The sequence below is a fragment of the Rattus rattus genome, chromosome 8, assembly GCF_011064425.1.
Source record: "Rattus rattus isolate New Zealand chromosome 8, Rrattus_CSIRO_v1, whole genome shotgun sequence".
NCBI lineage: Eukaryota > Metazoa > Chordata > Mammalia > Rodentia > Muridae > Rattus > Rattus rattus.
The window spans coordinates 39,963,504-39,985,575 of NC_046161.1; the positions used below are offsets into that span (position 1 = coordinate 39,963,504).

Genomic DNA, 22,072 nt, shown 5'->3' on the forward strand with positions numbered 1-22,072 from the left:
GGTTCTCCAGGTTTAGTGGGAGAGACCCTGTTTCAAAAAAATAAAGTGAAGAGAGATCTAGGGGGAAAATCACCTGACGGACCGGTGTCTACACACACACACACACACACACACACACACACACACACACACGCGCGCGCGCGCGCGCGCATAAACATCACACACGCATAAACATGCACCTGCGTCCAGGCAAACATGAACACACACCACACACACAAATTTAAAACTGGTTAAAGTGGCAATTTCACACTTTATGTATCTTACTTTTAAAAAAAAAAAAAAAGCACAGCTTTCAAATTTTAGTTTAAACCGTTAGACATATTTTGGCAAAACCTGTGAATGAGAAAACCTGGTTCTTCGCCTGAACTTGGGTGAGACATCTGGAGGAGTCTGATAGATAGAACCGCAGCCCCCAGCTCCTCCCACCTTTCCTAGTATGCCTCACAGAAAGCCAGGTCAAAATAGGGAGCTATTGCATGGAGAGCTCTGTGCTGGCACTTAGTGTATCCTCCGGGTTAGCTGAACCCCCTCTCTGGAGCCTGTGTGGCCTCTTATTTGAGAATTAAGACAAAAGAAGACTTTCGTCACATCAGCGGTCCACATCAGAGTCAGGCATGCCATGGTGCCCGTCTCCGAGCTCGGCAGTGCTAGACTTCCATTTGGTGACTGATGGGGTACCCTCTTCACTTTTGTCCTGACCAGTTTCTGCAAGGCGATGATGCTGTGATGGTGATGGTGGGGGGTAGGGGGAAGGATAAAGCCCGCACAGAACAGGCGTTATCTGTGCATTGTAAACGGCTGTTTAAAAGCTCACCGTGTATTAGGTGCTAGCGCTTATTTCGACAGTGCTGGGGACAGGGTGGACTGAGACAGCCTCTCCAGGAAGCTGACTTGCAGAAGTGACTAAGGGTTTGGGGCAACACATACGTTTGAGCTTTGGGGGTGTAGAGTACCAAATGCCTTCAGAGATCTTAGCCCAGATGTTACTCAGAGCACCCATGCTCTCCCATTCGTGGAGAGAAACTGAGTGGAAAAGAAACAGCAAGCAATGGCTTTGAATGACCCGGTCGGGAGAAACCCAGTGTTCCTTGCCCCTTACATGGCAGACTCTTGGCACATGTGTGACATATGCCTCTCTGCGAGCATAGGCTCAAAGCCTGTGAGTTACAGGCACCCCTTTCCTCTCTCGACCAGAGGAGCAAGATCGAGACTGTCTGGTCAGGGTCCCCACCTCTGTCCCTGAGCTTGTGGGGCTAAGGGACCCCAGGCTGGGGCTGGAGTAGCACTCACTACCCGGGGTGTCGGGGGTGGGGGGGCGGGGAGAGCGGCCGCCTAGCCCAGCCCCGCGGATGACAGGAGCCGGGGAGCCGAGGAGGGAGGAGCCGCCGCCGTGCGCTGGGCTGAGGAGCAGAGAGAGCGGGGCGCCGAGTGCGGGCGGCTGGGAGCGCGCTGAGCGGGGGAGAGGCGCTGCCGCACGGCCGGCCACAGGACCACCTCCCCGGAGAAAAGGGCCTCTTTATGGCATGTGGCTGGTAACTTTCCTCCTGCTCCTGGACTCTTTACACAAAGGTGAGACCCGCGCTGCCGGCGGCTGGGCGGTGGAGGCGGCGGGGCCGGGATGCGCGCGGCTGGAGGCAAGGTGCGGTGCCCGGTGGGCTCCAGGTGCCCGAGTGTCGGACCCACTCGGGTGCATGGCGCTGGGTGGGCTGAGAGCTGGGGCGGTTCCGCGAGAAGGGTCGGGTGAGAGTCAGCCTGGGACCGCTTGCCAGCCCCCCTGCGCCTGCCGTTTAGGGGCGCGCCCGTGGGGGGCGGTGGCTAAGGAACCCCTGATTTTCCCACCGCAGCCCGGTCTCAGTTCTGCCCTGCCCCCCCCCAGCCCCTTGCCCGCTCCGGCGGCTTGCTGGAGCTGGGACCCCGGGGTGCCCTGTAAGCCAGGTGGTCCTCGGACCGAGACTTCATCCGGGAGCCCTCAGTATTTGGGTCCTCGGACCTAGGAAAGATCACTCCTACCGTAGCTTCGTGCGCCCCTCGATCGCCCTCGACCCCCGCCCTGGCGCAAATGCCGGCGCACCGCATGGCGCTTATCCGCGCCTGGCTGGGTGCATGCAGGGCTGGGGGACCTAGGGGTCCCGAGAGGTGGGGGTTCCCTCGGACACCAAGTTTGTTCTTCAGACCCAAGAGTCGCCCTCATCTATGTCTCACCCCCGTACCCAAGGCGCTGGCTCCGGCTTCTCTGCGTCTCCCTGACCACCTTAGGCAGCGCGCCCCAAGGTGTGAGACTCTCCGCTCCGGCGCTTGGCCTGCTGGACCTAGGGACAAGTGTTCAGACTGGGGGGCGTGTCCCTTCCCCTGAGAGAAAAGGTTGCTAGGGGTGGGTCCAGGTGTCCGGCATGTCCAGACCTGCTCCTGGGGTTCCGAGCACCTGACCTGAGAGGCAGCGGGGACCGAGGGGTTGGCAAAAGGCAAGCATTTTCGATGGTTACCAATCTGGGCACCAAATCGGGACTTGGACAGCGCGGGCAGTTGAGCTTCTAGGCTGTGGTAGAGGACGTGCCCCCGGGCGCACAGATGGCGGGAGGGAGAGGAGGCGGCCGAACTCCCGCGCCCTTGCGCTGTAGAGCACAGACGCTCCTCGGCTTTACCTGCTCAACCCTCTGTAACTTTTCTCCTTCGCGCCCAGAGGGCAGGTTCTCCTTTCGCCCCCTTTGCCTGGGTTGGCCTGGTCCAACAATAATTCTTGCCCCCCTAGGCAATAGAGAAGGACAGTCAAGAGCCCGGGGGAGGGTCTAGTCCTCTGTTAAAGCCTGGGGATGTCCGGAGTTTGCAACCTGCCAGAGCCCAAAGAAATACCCAGTAGGTTGGAGGAGGCTAACCCTTATTTGTGCTTATGGCCGGGTCAGAGCCAGTCTGATGGCCTAGTCCACTGGGATTTTGCCCAGAAGATACACGGGTGCTGGGTAATGGGTGGCCTCAAATGTGAGCAAGGTAATGGACTTTCTCAGGCTCAAGGGGGACACTGGGGAACACCCCAAGGCTGGTCTAGGTTGTTTAACTCCTTGCCCTCTGAACTCCTGAACTGGCCTCTTCATACCAGCTTAGAGTAACAAGCTTGCCTCCTACCCCCAGTACACACACACACACACACACACACACACACACACACACACACACACCCCAATTTTCCTTCTCGGGGCTCTTCCTGCTTCCCACCACCCTGGCAGGCTGGCTTGGCTCACAGCTTTAATTACGTTAATATTAAATATACATAAGGTGAGAGGCAGAGTGGCTTTCTCTCTCCATAGCTCTCACTTCAACCCCCATCCCTTTTCCATTTTGTCAGGCAAGAAACACAGACCAGAGCTCTGGCCACACTCAGTTGCTTTGTCCCTAACCTTGCTCCGGGGAACAGCTCATTTCTCAGCCCCGAAGCCTCCTTCAGGAATACCTGCAGGACTGCACCCACCCCCACCCAGGAGCTCTGCATTAATAAATGAAGCCCCAGTTATTTGATGATGAAGGAGCAGATGGGGATGGGGGTGGAGAAAGACCCAGAAGGCCACAGGGCAACAGCTGGAGGGGCAGAGCCCTCTCCGAGTTAGGCAGGAAGTTGCCACTAGTAGGTCTTGTGGGTAGACAGGAGTTACCAGGTATGGCGGCCCTGGGTGGCCTTTGGGTCTGTGGATCCTTGGCTCCCCTGCCATTTAGAGCACCAGCATCTGTGTTGGGCGCCAGGCAGCCTTGCCAGACAGGCCTATCTTTTCCTTGGTGCCTTAATTGGGTCTTAGGTGCCAGGCTGATCCCCAGGGCCCTGTTCTGCTTGGGGTGGCATGGTAGGTGGGTGGTGGAGGCGGCTGGGGGAAGACGTAATGTGGGGAAAGCAAGAAAGATGGGGCGTGGTTTATTTCTCTCCCGTTGCCAGTCACCCCCGCGGCACCAAGGAAAATGTAAATGCGAATGTTCCAGCCTGTTACAGAAAACAATATCCTCTTGCAATAATTTGTACGTCCATCTGTGAGGAGCGGGAGGCGGCAGGCAGAGAGAAGAAAACAGGAGGAGATGGAGCGTCCTCTGGATGGAATTAAGCAGTTATTGAATGTGTTTTAAGCTTCTGTTATTTCCATTTCTCTCAAAATACCTTTTTTTTTTTCTGACGAAGCCTGAGCTCAGCCTGCTTCCCCAGAACTAAACTAGGAAGGTGTTTTAATAATCGGTTATCGAGTCTCCAATAACTGCCTTATTATTGCCAAAACAAATCCAGGTCTGGGCAGCCGGATGAACCCCAGTGAGGCTCTCTCTGTTGTTACATCCAGCGTGCCAGCATCTGTGTTACCCGAATTTGCATTTTTACTGTGTAAAAGAACAAGCTTCCTCGGCACTAAAATTCCTGTTTTCTAAAAGCCAAAATAATGGGTTGCATTGATTTTTTTTTTCATTTCCCACCCCAACCTCTCGGATGGGGGACTCAGGGTTCCTCTCTCTGGAGAAGACCAAATTAAAAGCCTTTGTCAGGCCATTAAGAAAATCTCTAACATTCCGTTCGGTGTCTAATTAAAAAGAGGGGTTTACTGGGGGCATGTTTTTAAAATCTCGAAGTAGCAAGAACAACTTGGGGGAGGTAGGGGAAGGACCAGCGAACGTCTGGGAGGAGGAGGGCAGGCAGAGGGGCCCTGGCTGCTAGGATAACATGAAGGAAAGACAAGTGCAATGGTGCCCAACAAACCTTTCTGGTTCCTCATTTTCCCGGGCATCAACGCCAGCTGCCTTAATCCATTTCTGCCGCAGAACGGGGAGCTCAATTACACACGAAAAGCTAGTAAGCAGTTGACCCAAAGGCGGTCCTGAAGTTGAGCAGATGCTGGACACTGGCCAGAGCCGCCGTTTTTCTTACCGAGAGGGAAGAGGTGGGCACACACACAGTCAGCTTTGGCCTGGTGATGGTTTGCTCAAGGAGCAGTTGGGCGAGGGGTCCCCAAACACAGGACGAGGATGTGCTTAGAGCATGTCACAGGCATGGAGCCTTTGGCAGGGGGTGTGTACCATAAGAACCCTCAGTCCCTCCGTGTCTTTAGAGATTCTATCCTTGTGATTGGTTTGGTTCCCTGCCTTGACTGGTGAAACACAACTTTATTTGTTTAGAGAGAGCTCTAGCCGGGTGGTCAGGCCTGATGCTGGAGGTTCTCTCCCCTCTACGTTCTTGGAGGAAGTGTTTCTTGGAGGGGAAATTTGAAGTAGTTACAAGGGAGGATCCCCTCGTTTACCAAAGTGCTTTCCTAGCTCCTAACCTAGTACATTGATTGGAACCAGGATACCAGAATAGGGTGAACTGCATGCAGCAAGAGATGGCAGGAGGCCAGGAACCCAAGAGCAGGCTCCAGATTTGCATATGATTTGCATGAGGATTTGCATGCTCACCTAGCCAGGCCAAGAGCCCAGCTAGTTAGCCCTGTGAGGAGCATCCTAATCCCAGCTTCAGTAGGAGTTAAGCAGTAGCTTTCTCCTTGTAGGGAACAGAATGGACAAGAGTGGGAGAGAAAAGGCCTGGTAACTTCTATACAGTTTCCAAGTTTTAGGCCTACACACACTTAGCACTGTCAGAGCAGCTTGGCAACTCTCCCCTTCCGTATCCAAGATAGTGGCTCTGGCTGGGTGACAATGGGCAGAGATAACCTGAGGCAGACAACCATAGGTTTTCCTCTGGTGCCTCAGGATTCTGGTTATAGGTACTACTAGGGTTAGTGCTAGCCATCTGGGGATGGAGCATTTGAACAGTGGGACAGTGGGAGCTGGGTGCTTCGGGCTGCGGTTAGGAGTGAAGGATCTTAGGTGGGTGAGATGGGAGTATTAGGGAAGGCAAGGTGCTGTCTTATCCTCCAGCCTTGGGAAGGGTGTTGGCCATTGAGACTTCCTCTTTTACTGTGATTAAGGCAGTTTGGGGGCATCGAAGTTCTCCTGGGGGGCTGTGAGAAGACAGGCATGCTGTACAGAGTTGAATCATGCTTGAAGGGTGGGCACTTAGGAGAGCTTGGCAAGCCAACTAGGATATCTGTGGTGAGAGCATGTCCTCCATGTCCTGGATGGCCTTGTCTGTTTTTCTGGGGCCCTGAGCAAATCTCACCCAGTTCCAAGGCCTGGAATGTGCCTCTGCACGTTTGTTCGTCCAGAAAGGTCCTGGTCCACATGAGCCCAGAGGGCTCATGCTCCCAAGGGTCGTATGTGGAGCTCTAAGGGGTCAAGTGGGGTCTCAGGGACAGGGTCGATCTAGTGCTTTTGTCTGTTTCATATATTGGAGTGTGTGTGTGTGTGCGTGTGCGTGTGCACGCATGCGCACATGTGTATGGGGAGAAGCTTGGTCTGACTGCAATGGTGGAAATTTGGTGCCAAATTAAGCCCTTTGTGTACATCCTGGCTCTGTATTTATGAGACTGGGAGGTGAAGCAGGGGATCGCTGAGCCTCCCTTCCTCTATCTGTGAAGTAAGACTAAGGAAGATAAAGTGTACACGGTAGCCAGAACAGAGCTGGTGCTCAATAAACATTAGGCCCCTCTGCTTCCTACACTGCCCCGCCTTCATCCTCCTGCCTTGACCTCAAAATAGATTTGGAAATCCTGGCTCCCCTGGGCAGATGTATTAGCCAGCCACATTTTCAGGAATGTTAATGGTCTTCGTCCTTATGACAATAAGAAAGACCAAATGAGGACAGGGGACATGAATCGCTTCCATCTATCACCCTGCAGGGTAGCCTTTGGGATTCTGCTTCCGCAAGAGAGCTGCAGCCTGGGTGTCCTTGGGGAGTCCCGCACCACTCTTTCCCCACTCCTCATGGCTAATGGCAGTGGTTGGAGAGGGCACTGGTGGAGGACTAGCCTTTGAGGAAGCCAGGGCTGGTTTCTTGTCTGCAGTGGAAGCTGGGGATGCTCAGTGTGTCTTTGCCATGCTCGATGTAGTAAAGGCAAGAAACACGGATCTCATTCAATGCAGAGTGTGTACAAGTGAGCCTCATAGGCTGAGCCTTCCAAATGTCTCTGGATGTGTCTGTTCCTGCTGGGGGAGCTTCTCTGTTGTCCAGGTAGTCAGTCGTATGTTCGGAGACTACCTATGACCTTTGGAATCCTGGCCACCCCTTTCTCTGTGACCCACTCTGCCATGCAGAAAGAGCATGTCGGGGGATGCCCATAGCAGGCTGTAGCCCATGGGGATCTGTAAATGGGAGGAGGGGTTGTTGTGAGCGTGTCAACCCATGTGCCCTGTTGGACAGATGTTTGTCCAGGGCTGCTGTGGCGTGGGCAGCATTAGCCTTAGGTACCACGGGTGCCACTCCAGCTGCTGCTCTTCTCATCTGTTGAGCACCCCTGCACCCTCCCCGTGTCCTTGCTCCACATGAAGCTTGACAGTTTCCAAGGTCACCATCTTCATTAAGAACAGTTATTCAAATGCTAGTTGCATATTCATGAAGCTGATTTTTCCAAAGAGATGTGTGTGTGTGCGCGCGCGCTCGAACACACACACACACACACACACACACACACACACACACAAACACGGCTTGGCTTGCCTATCACAGGCAAGTCCAGATACTTCTATCCTACGATCCGTAAGATGGGCAGAGTGACCGGGGTCCCGGCTACCCCATGTGGCAAATAGTACTGCATGGTGTGTGAGAACAAGAGGCGTGGAATCCAACGCTGCGTGACGGTGCTTTGTACTTAAAAGGAAGCAACACAGAAGCGCACGCACATTTGAAAAACACAGCAAAGCAGTTTTTGCCCTATAAATGTTATGCTAAAATTTAAGGCATAATTACTATCATGTCATCATAAGTGATGAAGAAGGCCTCACAGCTGTTTGTGCCCGGCTCCCTTCATGCCTCCACTCCCCCGCTTATGGCTAATTTCCCTAGTTTAGCTCTCTGTCATTGTTGAGACAACTAGCATGTACTGCACCGTCTGCGGCAGCCATCTTCCTGCACTCCCTGTTCCCATGTATGTGTGATGGGAAGAAGCCCACTTCTGCTTCCCTGCCCCCCTCTCTCCTAGATATATAGATATGCTTTTACCCTAAATAAAGCCCCTGGAGTGACCATTTCTCTAGAGAATTCACAGACTTTTGTGAGAGTCCCACTGCGGTCATCTCACTGAAGGCTATAACCCTGGGAATCCTGCTGAGTCGAGGGTCATGGATACCCGGTTTCAGGATGGCTTGCCTGGGACAGAGGTGGTGGGGAGCGGGGTTGTAGAAGTTGGGAGCCAGCTTTGGGAACAGGAGAAGAATCTACGTCATGACCAGTGGTCTCTCAAAGTTGGAAGATGCCTTGTAGGACATGGAGTGCATCTCCTCGCCAGACTTGGTCCCTCTGGAGCTACCCTACCGGGTTTCCTTCCTCTAATATGTCCAGCAGCAGTGGACATTTTTCTTAAAGCTATGGCTCTGTATTTTAGAACTCATTCTTCAAGCTAGCCTGGCCCTGGCAAGATCTTGTGCGTTCCGCTCTCATCTTGGCTCCTACTTTGAACCACAAATCAAAACAAAGTCCTCTTCCCACTTGTCACCCGTCAGCCACTTACAAATGGACACCCTTCCCATCTGAGATCAGTCCTATAATGTTAGCACTTCCCTAGTCCCTCCGATGCTTCCCCGGGTTACAGTATGCTGTTTCATGATGCTCCAGTGTACCTGAGTTGCCAGAGGGGATAGGACAGAAAGAACACCGGAGCCAGCACTGACCCCCACCCCCACCCCAGTCCAGGCACTGGCTAGCTGTGTCCTTGGGGTAAGTGACTCCACTTCTCTAGGCTTTGTGAATGGAAGAGATTGGAGAAAATAATCTCTTAAGTCCCTCAAGTGCTAACCATCTAAATCTGGGATTCTCTGGGGACAACTGTGCTGTCTGAGCTGACTCCCTAGAAAGAACTTTCTGGCCAGAAGGGGCCTTCCAACGATAGGCCTTGTCTAGAAAGGGCTGGGAGATTAAAGAGTCTGTCCAACTGTCAGCTGTCATGCATAGTTCCTCCTGGAGCTGATGGTGCAGGGGCCTTGGAGGCTGAAAGATAGCTGCATCCTCACTGGGCCTCAGAGCTCTCTGCTTGCTGGGTAGGAGAGCAACACTTGTAGTAAGAAACTAAAACCCCAAGCCAGACCCACCCTGTTTATGGTGGGAATGAGGACGAGCCTGGACAGCCATTCTCAGTGAACTTTGAAAGGGTGGTCATCTGAATGACCAGGGTAGGGAGCTGCTGGCATTGGTTTGAGAAAGAAATAAGACATCCAGTACCTGCGACGGCCCCAGGTGATGCAGAACTGTCCTATTCCACTTTGCTCTTTGGTATCAGACTCTTCTGTGCAAGGTGCGTACCCTTGGAGACAGTCTGCGTGTAGTCTGGTCTAGTCCAGCTGTGGGACATGGACATAGGGTTTGAAATGTGGCTATGCATGAGACAGTGGGCAGTCAGGAAAGAACCAATCTACTTATCCATAAAACAGGGTGTTCTGCAAAATGGAGTTTTGAGCAATGGCCGGATTAAGGGCTTGGCGTAAGAATGAGATGAGTAATGGTGCAAGAAAAAGAAAAGGTTCTTCATTTATGGTTGCCTGGCACTAGAAAGATGCTTAAAAAAAACCACACACCCCCCAAAAAAACCCCACAAAACCAAAACAAAAGAAAACACAAAAACATCAGTGGCCAAGATAGTGTGGTAACCTAGGTATCCTAGTTTGTTTGTTTTTGTTGTTCTTGTTTTATTTTGGTCAACATAAGTTAGGGTCATCTGGGAAGAAGGAACTTCAATTGAGAAAAATGCCTCCATCAGACTGGAGGGCCCAGGTCACTGTGAGCAGTGCCGTTCTGGGCAGGACATGCTGGGTTGGATAAGAAACCAAGCTGAACATGCCAAGCAAGCAAGCAAGCCAGTAAGTAGCATTCCTCCGGGCTCTCCGCTTCTGTTCCTGTCCCCAGGTTCTTGTCTAAATTGTCCTGCCCTGATGTCGCTTAGTAATGGATGTGTAAACCAAGAAAACCCTTTCCTCCCCAAATTGCTTTGGCCCTAGTGTCTCTCTCTGCAACAGAAAGCAGACTAGGCACCAGGTGTGCCCAGATAGAAGGAAAACCAAAGAGAGGAGGCAGGAGACTTGGTCCCTGTGGCTTCATCTTGCCCAAGCACAGCACAAAGTCACCTTCCCAGTTACCTGGGAAGCACTCTGGTGCCGTCTGGGAGACTCTCCCGCTCCTCCCCAGAGCCTAGCCGTACACTGTCTCCTCAGTGTAAATGAACCACAAAAGGGTTTTCTGGTGTCTGGCTCATCCTCTGGGGTTCGGCATGTACTGGTAGCTGAACAGAGACCCTATGATTGCTCCCCATTGGGTCCAGTTTGCCCAGCTGGGGCTCGAGAACAATCAGCCTGAGGCTACATAATCTGTCTGTCTCACCTGTAAACCTTCGTGTGCTAGTGCATAGCTGTAATCAACCTTGCAAAAGAGTCTGTAAGACCTCTCTAGCCCTCCTGCTTCCGGGGCTCCATGGGAGGCTCTTGGGGGGGTTGGTGGTGGGAGCACCAAGGGGGAGTGGACAGCAGTGGGGCTGCCATGGCAACGTTTGTTCATTGATCACGCTACACTTCTTTTATTAATTCCATTGTCAAATTCAGTTAATATACCCTGTGGGAAGGCTTGTCAGCAAGAACTGTGTTGCTGGTATGGGAAACACGAAGTCCGGCAAGGTGCATCTACTTTCCCCACCGATCGCTGCTCTGAGTATGGACGGAAGACACTAGCTTCTAAAATAGCATTTCCGGCCCGATGACAGGCACGGGGTGCTGTGTGTCTTTAACAGGCTCCCAGGTGACTCTTATACATATTCATGTTTGTACACCGCTGTTTTAAGTTCTTCTTCATCACCGCCATCATCCTAGGTGCTCAGTAAATATTTATTGCATAAGGAGTCGCTTATCACACAAGTACTTCCTGCTTGTCTCCTGTGACAAAATACTCATAACCCCTGCCCCAGATACTTGCGTGGTGCCAGACCACTGACTTTCTCCAGTAACTGTCCTTGAGGTAGAGCCCGTCACCTCCCATTTTATAGAAACGAAGGCACAGAGAGGAGAGGTTGACTTACCCGGGGTTGCACACGTTGCTTGTAACTGGTAAAGAAGGGATTCAAGGCCAGGGAGTGTGGCTCTGGAACTGTGGCTGTGTCCCACTGTGTAAGCACCTGCTCTTGTGCCCAGGCAATGGAGTGATCAGTGGGATGGTCGCTGTCCTCGGGAATCCACAGACCTGCGTAGTAAAAGGGTCTTCCTACCTTCTCTTCTGTTTCTCCCTGCCCCCCAAGACCTGCCATCCTGTACCCACGCATACGGGGCCCGGGCAAGCACTCTTTAGAACTCTAAGTGGGTGTTTCAGGTGCCCAGTGCTGGCATAGAGGAGTGGCTCCGTGCAAAGTCTAGTAGATGAAAGGAGTGAACAAGCAAAGGAAGAGCACTACATGACTCATTGTCCCCGTGGAGGCGGTGAGGTGTTGATATTTCAATCCCCTCTGGTTGTCACTTCTGATGATTGGGGATGATGGGGTAACCCCCGTGCACCCCAGAAGCATGCCAGGAGTGCCTTAGACTGCAACCAGACGCTTCCCCACCCCACTCCAGGCAGGCGGATAGGAGACCATGGGTGTCGCCTGTAACGACACCGTGTCAGGTTTCCTTTGCTAAACTAATCCCCCATGTGATGCCCAGACAAGCCAAGGGTGAGTTAGTTGGTAGACAGGCTGGATATGAAGGTTCTAGCTGCGACCCTGGGGGCAGCCAGATGCCCGGGGGCGATTTCTGGTTTAAAAATATTGCTGTGCTATTTCTACACTTCTAATCTCCTAGCGATTTGGAGCCTGTTTTTATGAAGCACGGCATTGGGGTGGTGCTCAACGTTACACGGGTAGAGGAGATTAAATGGGTTTAAGTCTGGACGTCTGTCACATGACAGCCGGGCCTGTAACTTCCATTTTCTATTAAAAATCCATTTCCCCCTTTGACCAGAAGCAGCTTTGCTGTTGATCTGAATGTCTCTCTCTTTATTTATGATGGGTTCCCCCCCTGCCTTCCCTTGCTCTCTGTAAATTTGCTTGGTTCTGTCTGTAGAGAGGAGAAAGAGCTGGAGGGAATGACAGAGATTTAAGGGGAAAGCCCTGGTCTGCTGTCATGGGATCTTCTTTCCAACTGGGCTTTGTTTGGAGAAAGGGTGAAGGAGAAACAACCTAAGATCCGGACTCGGGGTTCAGTACAGTGATGGGAGAGCTCAACTCCCTGAAACTGGACCCCTTTCCCCTTCTCTCTTCCCTTTTCTTCCTTCTCCCTTCCTCTTCTCTAGTTCCCTCCCTCCCTCTACTCTCTTTTCTCTTTTTAATTTCTCTTTCCCTTCCCCCTCCTTTTTTCTATTCCCATTCTTTCCTTCTGCCTTCTCCCCTTCCCTTCCTTATTCTTGACCTTCCTTCCTTCCTCCTTCCTTCCTTCCTTTCCTTCCTTCTTCCTTCCTTCCCACCATACACCCCTATCTCCCCCTTGATTCTCTCCCTCTTTGTTGAGACACTCACGATTGTCCACTCTGGTCTTCAGCTCCTGGCTCAGGCCATTCACCCTCCCACCTCAGCCTCCTGAGAAGTTGGGAATCCTGTGCACATCACTGTGGCTTGCTGCTTCCTTCTCTTCTTACCTGTATAATGTTGTAGCAGTTACCGACTCCCCTAAACCTCCTCGATTTCACCAAAAGGACCCTCACGTTTCATGTCTGTACACATGTTAAATAAGAAGGCCACTGAAGCAACTGTGCCCAGTGCCCAGTCCAGCCCCCACTCAGGAAATCAGGAAGTCCTTTCTGGGACTCCATTCCATGCCAGTGAGTTTCCAGAGAGCTGTCCAGCTCTAAAAGCTGTGTCTGGTATCTACTTGAATAAGAACAGCCACCATTGTCAAAAGTCATTTGGACATCCCTCCTGGTGCCTTTTCCAGTTTGTAAACACCTCCTAGCCTATACCTCCCGTTACAGCAGGCCGTTGTATCAGGTCATCAATCGTCCAGCCTGGAGGGTCTGTCTCCACAGTTCCCCCAAACACACCCAACTCACTGACAATCTTCACGGCTGTCACGTTGAGCTTCTCAGGGATGCCTCCCAGGCCAGATTCCTGTTCCCAGCTACCTTCCAGCTCTGCAAAAGCCAGTCTGTTGAGTAACAGGTTCTGCCCATCCTGGCTTTTATCTGAAGTCTGTACTCACCATAGCTTCTTCCCAAACTCAGCTCTGTGACAAGGCTTAGCCCCTCTCCCGTTCTCCATTTAGGATCTTAGAGGCAGCATTCAGTGCCCTCTGATGCCTCCCTCCCACCTTCCCTGAAATCCTCTGGGACACTTGGCTGGTACTTTGTGTGTCTTTTCTGGAGGGATGAGAGACCTGAGTCTCTGAGGGGATGGTAAGGAGTCAGCTAAGAGGAAATGGTGTGGTGGGGGTGGTGGGGGACCTGTAGCCTCCAGGAGAATCTGGACCTCCTACCCATTCACCCTTGTCAGAGGAGTTGAGGCCTTGAATCTCCATTTCTGCTGCCCAGCAGCCCCGAGAGGCAGGGAAGACACACAGCTTCACCCAATCCATCTCACCCTGTTTTTGGAGATGAGCACAGGACTCAGAAAGGCTAAGTCACTTACCCAAGGTCATGCGTGCAGCAGGGGATGTGAGCCTCCAGAAGTTAGACAGTTCTGTCAGACTGCATTCGAGGCTCTGTGGTACCTCATCTCCATCCTCACCTGCAACATCACTGCTCTGTAGATCTTGACAGGAGCTGGAGCAGGAGATGAAGTCCCCTAGAGGCCACACTAGACTCCCTGTGGCCAGAGTGGGCCCCTGGGCCCCTACTACTTCCCTTCTGTACCATTGCGTCCACACCTGCTCACCAGCTGCTCTCTTGTCCAGATTTCCACTCGGCAAGTGGCAGGGAATCCAGATATCTGGTGGTCAGTGAGTGCCTCAGTTTCCCTCCTGTGCATCTCTTCACTCCCTTCCCTCGGCAGATAGGGTGAGGCTAAATTAATGTTTATTTAAGGGCTTCTGCATTTTGAGGTGACAGGTGCCTTGTGATGGTAAAATATGAACCCAACCTAAGTGCAAAATGCTACTGTTTTACACCCGAGGGTGATGTTTCATGATGGCAGTGCACTGTCAGGACCGTAAGCAGAAATGAATGGTGTGTCGAATCCTCCCCAGCTCCCCCACGCTCGGAAGACAGCAGCTCGCACCCTGGAGTGGGAGAAATATGAGGCTACTCGCCTTTTGCTATAAATCTGCTGTTTCATCAGCCCTGACAGGTGGCTGGACAATCCCAGTCAATTCATCAATTAAATCTACCCATTTGTAGTTGCTGGGAACCTTGTGTCCTTGGCTCTTCCCAGAGCAGGCTCCAAGTGCAGGAAGGCTGGCTGTCATTGTGGTTGATGCTCCTGGGGGAACAGAAAGGACCCGGGGAAGGGTTGTCCTCAGAGGCATGGGGAGGAGAAGGGATAGGTAGCCAGAGGAGGAGACAGGAATGTGCATTTTGATGTGGCTGGGATGGAGGAGAGGGCAGGCAGGGCTTCAAAGTCAGGCAATCCAGGTTTCTGTGGTTCAACTCAACCCTAGCTTGATTACTCAGTGGAACGAATCGGTCTAACTTCCGCTTCTGATGTGACAAAGTTGGGCTCCTGCTCTGACTCCAGTCGTGTTACATAAATTTAGATAAACTAGGTATCTTCTCAGTCAATTTCTTTATCTTTAAGATGGAAATAATAATAATAGTAATAACACTAATAATAAGTTCCCTTAAAGAGTTAGGATGAAGGGGTTGGGGATTTGGCTCAGTGGTAGAGCGCTTGCCTAGCAACTGCAAGGCCCTGGGTTCGGTCCCCAGCTCCGAAAAACAGAAGAAAAAAAAAGAGTTAGGATGAAGGACAACAGCTACCTACTACTTATAAAAATATATAATGAAATATATATATATATAGATATAGATATATAGACTGACCCTAGTGTGGCCCACAGCTGACAGTGAAGTCAGGGACAGCTGTCATTACTGTGTAAATATTGTCATCATGCAGGGTTCTGTCCAACTTAAACCACCTCCTCAGACCTTTACAAGAAGTATTTGGGAGCCTTCTCCCATAAATCGGACACTTCCCGGATTCCTTTCTGTCGGAGAACTTCCTCCGTGTCCCTAGGTCTGTTTGTCAGGCATGGTAGAGAGTCATTCCATACCTTGATGGAGTTTGGCTCTCTGGATCCGTGAATCTGACTGACATGGCGGGAGTGACTGAGAAATTAGGTCAACTCAGGAAGCACCCAGAAACCCAGAGGGAGGTCTCTGCTCCCTAAAGATAAGGACTGCTGGGGTGTCCAGAGTCAACCAGGGGTCACTTCCAGGAGAGACAGGGAGAGAGAGGAGGAAGAAGAGGAGGGGAGGGGAGGAGAGAGAAGGAGAGGGGAGGGGAGGGGAGGGGAGGAGAGGGGAGGGAGAGGTTGTCCCTGGGGACCTGAAAATGGAAGTTGGTGTCCTGGTTGTGTTTGAGGAAGGGGAAGGCACCTCCTTGATGCGCTGATCATAACAACCACACCTTGCCTGTTAAGAAAGCAATGGCTAGGTTAAACTGCCTGGGTGGGCACCCCAGAGGTCTCACTTCCTGGTTGTGTGAGTCTTGAGGAAGCCATTTCCTTCTGGAAGTGCCTCCATTTCCTCCTTTGTAGATTGGAATGATGACAATCACTCAGTCCCCGTCTGTTGGGAAGATGCCATGAGGCCATAGAAGCAACATGGCTCATGGAAGGTCCTCAGCAAGAACCTGTTGAACACATCTTGGTCGGGTAGGGCCTCTCAGAGGGTAAAAACAGAGCCCCACATACGAGAAGTCTTAACCTGTAAAATGGCCTGATCTTGTGACCACGAGGAATATTCCAGACAGAACAGGCCAGCTGCAGGGCTTCTGTGGTCTCCCTGAGCAGACACACTCAACCATGGACTATTACAGGGACGAAGTGTGAGAAGATTTGCCAAGTGATGTCCCCCCTCCCTGAGCCTTTCAGTCATCGAGGGTGCAGAGCCTGGTGGGGACAGCAAATGCATTTGCTGCTAAGAGGATGCCCCTGACACTGCAGCCAGGAGACCTCGATTTTTTTTTTTTCCAGCACAGCTGCTAATGGCTTCATCACGGCTTTTTATGAGATGATGTGAATTGCTCTGGCCAATGAGGCTTAATGGCCTTCCTCAACGACCTGCCTGGTATATTCCCCCTAGAGGCTCTGCTCCGAGTTAAGGCAAGAATATTAATACAGTCCGGATGTGGACTCTCCCCCTCCCCATAAAGTTGTGGAAATTGAGGTCAAGTTGGGTCCCCTGCAACTGTTCTTTAAACAAGCAGCAGACCATTGCTTACTCCTTCATCTTCCTGGTGGAGAGGGACCGGCTTCCAGCAAGAGACTATGGGGCCAGGCTCTCTCTTCCTCTGGGTTGGCCTTCTTAAAGGGGCAGGCTCCTGAGTAGGAAAAGAGATCCCTGCCCCCCATTCCCACAACAGATCAGGAACAGTAGTTTCCAAGGCCTGGTGTTGGAGTAGGTGGAGCAGACCCTGTCCTTCCTGCCAGGTGGCCTGAGGATGTTTCCTTGTGGGACTGTGCTTTGGAACAGCAATATATCAGGGACGAGAGGGGTTTATCCAGTCTTTCCACACTGTTTAGTGTCCAGTTGAGAAGGTTAGGCACCTGTGATGGAAGGGAAGGGAGTTCTGCAGGCAGTCAAGACCAAGGCTGGATTGGACAGCCTTCTTGTTCCAGATCCCTGTAGGTCATCTGGAAAATGCACTGAATGGGGACCAGATGAACTTTAGGGATCTAAGACAGCCCTCAGGGACTCCCACTGCCTTCCATCTCTAGTTTCTCCCCCCATTCTTCTTAGGCTGTGATTGCGAGAGACCCTTTCTCTGTCATCTGCGGTAGGCTAGGAAGGACACTGGAACACTACTTAGCAAGGTCTCCGAACTTCAGGTCTGCAACTGCCCTGTGTTCTTGGACATACCCCTAAATCCCTGAGACCTATCGAAGTCAGGGAGGGAATCTCCTGGGTAGTTGTTTTGTTATGTCAACCTGACACAAGTTATAATCATTTAGGGAGAGTGAAGCTCAATTGAGAAAATGCCCCGTTAGCTTGGCCCGTGGATATACCTCCAGGGAATGTTCTTAACCTTTGATGTGGGGGAGGGCCCAGGTCCCTGTAGGTGGTTCTACCCCTTGTAGGCTGAGCAAGCCATGGGGAGTAAGCAAGAAGGCAGCATTCCTCCATGGCCTCTGCTTCAGTTTCTGCCTCTAGATTTCTGCCTTGGCTTCCCCTCATGATAGACTGTGACCCATAAGGCAAGCAAAGCTTTCCTCAAGTTGCTTTTGGTCGCGTGCTTTAATAAAAGCCATGGAAACTTGAATTTATACAGACGATAAAAAGAGAGTTGCAGAACTGGGGAAGTGGCTCAGTGGTTAAAAGCGCTCATTCTTTCGGAGGATCCAGATTCAGTACTTGGATCCACATGGTGGCTCGCAACCACCTGTGACTCTACTTACAGGGAGATCGGATGCCCCGCTGGCCTCTGTGAGCACCACACATGCGTGTGATACACATAGACACACAGGCAAAACACTCATGTATATAAAATAAAATAAATACTTTAAAAACACAGAGAGAGATAGAAGAGGAAGAGAGGGGAGGGAGGGAGGGAGGGAGGAAGAGATGGGAGGCGCGGGGCAGGGGGGAGATAGAGGCCATCTTCCCCTTGGAACTGGGAAAGTGAGTTAAAGGGAGGGCTGAGAGTCAGTCAGGCTACAAAGAGTAGGTGGTGAGGACAGATTAGGGCGCCTTTGTCTCCTCCGATACGTGCATCGTGCATCGTCACCACAGTAGATGGTGACTTTGAACCCTTCGTGCGATAGGGACTGCAGCCGCCTTTCTGCATGGACTCCGTTCCACACAGTAAAGGAGACTTTTTGACTTTTGCCACTCCTGTACCAACTAACCTAGAAAGGTCTATAGGCCAGGAAGTGTCCTCTCTTCTTTGCCAGTGCCTGGTAAATAAAATGGTGCTCAGTAAGGTTCATTGACTGCCTGACACTGGAAGGCCAGCTGAATCAGTGTCAGCCAGCAAGGCTTCCATGATGTTTCTGTTACAGCAGACAGTAACCAAGTCTCTCTCCTTGCCTCCCTTTTAGCCCGCCCTGAAGATGTTGGCACCAGCCTCTACTTTGTAAATGACTCCCTGCAGCACGTAACCTTCTCCAGCTCTGTGGGTGTGGTGGTGCCCTGCCCGGCCGCTGGATCCCCCAGTGCGGCTCTTCGATGGTACCTGGCCACGGGGGACGACATCTACGATGTGCCACACATCCGGCACGTGCATGCCAACGGGACTCTGCAGCTCTACCCTTTCTCCCCCTCCGCCTTCAATAGCTTTATCCACGACAATGACTATTTCTGCACCGCAGAGAATGCAGCCGGCAAGATCCGGAGCCCTAACATTCGCATCAAAGCAGGTGAGGGACCAGACATCTGCACCCTGATAGGACTCCCTGTGAGGTCTAAACACAGAACAGGGTAGGCAGGCTGGCATTGCGAGGGTTATATGTGGTGTGTCCACGTGTGTGCTTGGGTAGAGTGGGCACCCCATCTATGCATTCAAAGTGAGCACTGCACGTGAGTTGAGTGAGACGGAGCTCACCCTTGAAATAGGAAAATGTTGCTTGAGTTTCATTTTCTAAAGCCTCCTTTTCCTGAAGTGTATCAAGGGAAGGGCCCGTTATCATATGTAACTGAAGCAATTTCCATATGGTTCGACTAATCCCCAGCACAGAGATCCACTCACAGCACCCCAGAAGTCTTCTCTCCTGCTTTCTGTGGTCTCTGTTCTCAGGACAGCCATTTTCTGGCTTGGAATAATGTGGGTGATTTGCCTTGTTTGTGCTTTGTAGAAAATGGCGGCCTACGTTCCGCCCTTTCTGGGATCTTCAGTTCACCATTCTCATGGTGACGTTTGTCCTGACTATTGTGTGTGGTAGAAGGTCCCACACGATCACTGATGTATAGTGTTTCACTCTGCAACGAGGCCATGTGCTATTTGCCCATCTCACTGAGTGAACGTTTGAGCACCGCACAGCTCAGAGAACTGCTACTGAAGTATATTTCATGATGGAGAGCCACAGCAGGGAGAGAGTCGGATCTCCAGAAGAGGGGAGGGACGCAGGGGCGAAAAGGAAAAGGCTTTGCTCTGTGGGTCAGGTCTGGAAGTGAGAGGCAGGTTTGGATTGGTTCTTTTTAACTAGGACATCGCAACACACTATCCTTCTGATACGGATAGGAAGTGCCTCAAATAGAAGTGTGGCCAGTGGTTTTCTTACAAGGGCACCCGGATGCAAGAGGGCAGCTTACTGTGCAGCTCCAGTGTGCCATCTATATCTGCACTGGACAGGCCCAGGTGAGGAGTTCCTGGGAGAACCAGCAGGCCTAGGGTCAGACCCTTCAGAGTGCTGGACTCTGATCTCCCACAGAACTTCCCTCACGGGACAAGACTGCGAGTATCCAAGCCTAGAGCTGTAGAAGTGTGAGGGTTAAGCCATGACTGCTCTCTGCCTGTGTGCTGGGGGCATCACACTGATGCTGAGGCAGGAGTCTTCTCTCTCAGTCTCCTGTGGGTATCTTCTTGGCAGCAGGTCCTCTGCATTGCTTGGCCCTAAGTATAACCCCAAATATCAAACTTGACGCCTGGATCTAAGTCCTGTTCTAGTCTCCATAACCAGGAGCCCTGAACCAGGGGAAAGGCCACCATTTATCTCCAGCTACATGCCTCTCCTTGAGTTAGCATCAGCCTTCTCAGTAAGTCTACAAAGGTTTCTTACTGATGATGAGGCTAAGTCAAAGAAGCATTTTCCACATGCCTGGCTTTTTGCATAGGGTTCTACAGATAGGGAAATTGAGGTTCAAAGGTTAGCTTACCTGCACCCAGTACCCCGAAGCAGCTCAGAGGGGATCAGGGCCTACTTGACTGATATTTTTATGTCTTCCTCAGCTGCCTCCTCCCCAGAACTCTCAGAGTTTGTGAGTTACACAATTCACCCTTGGCCTCCACTACTCTAGGACCCTTGGGAGTCAGCTCCCTCAAGCTCCTTTGTGAGATTGGGTGGAGGCTGCCAGACCCACAGGAGTGTTGGACTGGAGCCTAACGGCCAGTCTCTCCCCTGTTCCTTTTCTTCCCTCCCCTCTTTTCCTCTTTCCTGGAGAAGAGAAAGGATGAAGGCCTGAGGGGAGCCGGGTCCACTGGAAATACATGCAATTAAAGAGGCTTTTGATGATACCAGAGAGGCTGCAGGTGCACTGTTTAGGGGGAGGATGCCAGTGCCCTAGGTGTCGCCCTGGCAACCACGGCAAGGAGAGCAGAAGGGCATGCTGCCCAGGTGTCTGCTGGGGACAAGGTCTGTAGGCAGTGGGGGCTCTAGATGTCCCGGCTCTGCTTGGCAGAGAAGGGCAGGGAAGGAAGGAGCGAGCCCCTGGCAGAGGCCAAGCTGAGGAAGACAGGATAGACAGAGGCCTTCATCCCACTCTTAAGGCAGGGTTAGTCTATGTGCAGGATATGACACATGAGTAGCTGCAGGTGACACTACACAAGAAGTGAATACAGGTCTGGGAGCAGGCAGAAAAGGACTCTAAATGGTCCTAACATCAGGAACAAGACTGGATAGAATATAGCAACAGGAGGTGGAGGGAGTATCTGTGTCTCAGACAACCCTGGTTTGAATTATTCTTTTCTACTGCCTACTGGGTAGCACCAATCCCATGAAGAGCTCAATGTCTAAACTACATTTCCCAGGGTGCATTGGAATAGGCCCACACTGCTGCTAGCTCATATAATCTGGGTTTTATTTTGTCAAGTTATGGCCACTGTGCCCAACACACTTATTGCCTCCTTTCCCCACCACCATGGCCATGTGACACTCTTCTTTCAATTTCCCACAGTTTTCAGGGAACCCTACACCGTCCGGGTGGAGGATCAAAGGTCAATGCGTGGCAACGTGGCTGTCTTTAAGTGCCTCATCCCCTCTTCAGTGCAGGAATACGTTAGCGTCGTGTCTTGGGAGAAAGACACAGTCTCCATCACTCCAGGTAGGGAATCATGCATGGGTGGTGGCTGACAGAGCTGCCCGGGTGGTGGATGGTGCCTGAATTGGTCTACGATCTGAACAAGATGGTGACAATGGCTTTAGGGATCGATCTGCTACTGTCCTGAGAAGTTTTGGCAAATGGTCACCTTTGGTGTTCATTTGATCATCTCTGTGTGGAATGGTGAAGTCCCTGTGCTGAGGCCTGTGCTATCTACGAAGGTTCTACAGACACAGGGTGGGGCTGCCATTGATCCCTGGGGCTCCTTTTGAACTTGCCCTGGCTTATGAGAGCCTTCGGCAAGCTCACCTTTGAATCGTGGTAAGGAAAGGCAGGGCACATTTGTGCTCTGTGTGTGACTAGGGTAATGAGTCTGGAGGTTTGGGGAACTGGGCTTAAGGAAGTGTGCATACAGGAGTTTTACTTCCCCATGAATTGGCAGAAGTGTCATAGGACTTCTCAGTGACTGGTGTTAGAAAGGGGTTAGTCCGTGTTGAAGCCCTTCGTTGGTTCAGTCTCACCTAGGAATGATTGTCTCTCCAACAGGAAACAGGTCTTAGAGCTTCACAAAAGGATCTCTTAAATCTTTATTCAACCTTCCAGGCTCCAATACCCCCCCTTCCCCCTTCCCCATACTGCAGGGGCTCCGTCGTTTCCCTTCCTCTTTGCAGGCTCTTTACAGGAAGACTTTCTTCCTGTAAAGTGGAGCATCCTGACCAACGTTCTTCAAGGGACCCACTGGCACTGAGGTCCCCAACCAGTTGTCTGACACGATCCATGGTTTTCAGAGCTAGTTGTAGATGACAAGTCTCTTTGGGAATGGTTCTCGGCCTGTGGGTTGTAGCCTCTTTGGAGATGGAATGACTCTTTCAAAGGTCACCTAAGACCATC

General features: G+C 51.8%; 1 protein-coding gene across 1 annotated transcript; it reads left to right on the forward strand.

The window, feature by feature from the left end:
* The first annotated feature begins 1,349 nt into the window (after positions 1-1,349).
* Positions 1,350-21,663, forward strand: LOC116908160 (Down syndrome cell adhesion molecule-like protein 1 homolog). Its single transcript, XM_032911460.1, has 3 exons — positions 1,350-1,569; positions 18,247-18,564; positions 21,038-21,663. Exons 1-3 carry the CDS (start codon positions 1,350-1,352, stop codon positions 21,211-21,213), a joined length of 714 nt encoding a protein of 237 aa, XP_032767351.1. The 3' UTR covers positions 21,214-21,663.
* The last annotated feature ends 409 nt before the right edge of the window (positions 21,664-22,072 follow it).

Coding starts and splice junctions, on each gene's coding strand:
- LOC116908160 (XM_032911460.1), top strand. CDS start 1,350: ATGACAGGAGCCGGGGAGCCGAGGAGGGAGGAGCCGCCGCCGTGCGCT. Junction 1,570..18,246: donor CCTGGACTCTTTACACAAAG/GTGAGACCCGCG, acceptor CCTCCCTTTTAG/CCCGCCCTGAAGATGTTGGC. Junction 18,565..21,037: donor TAACATTCGCATCAAAGCAG/GTGAGGGACCAG, acceptor AATTTCCCACAG/TTTTCAGGGAACCCTACACC.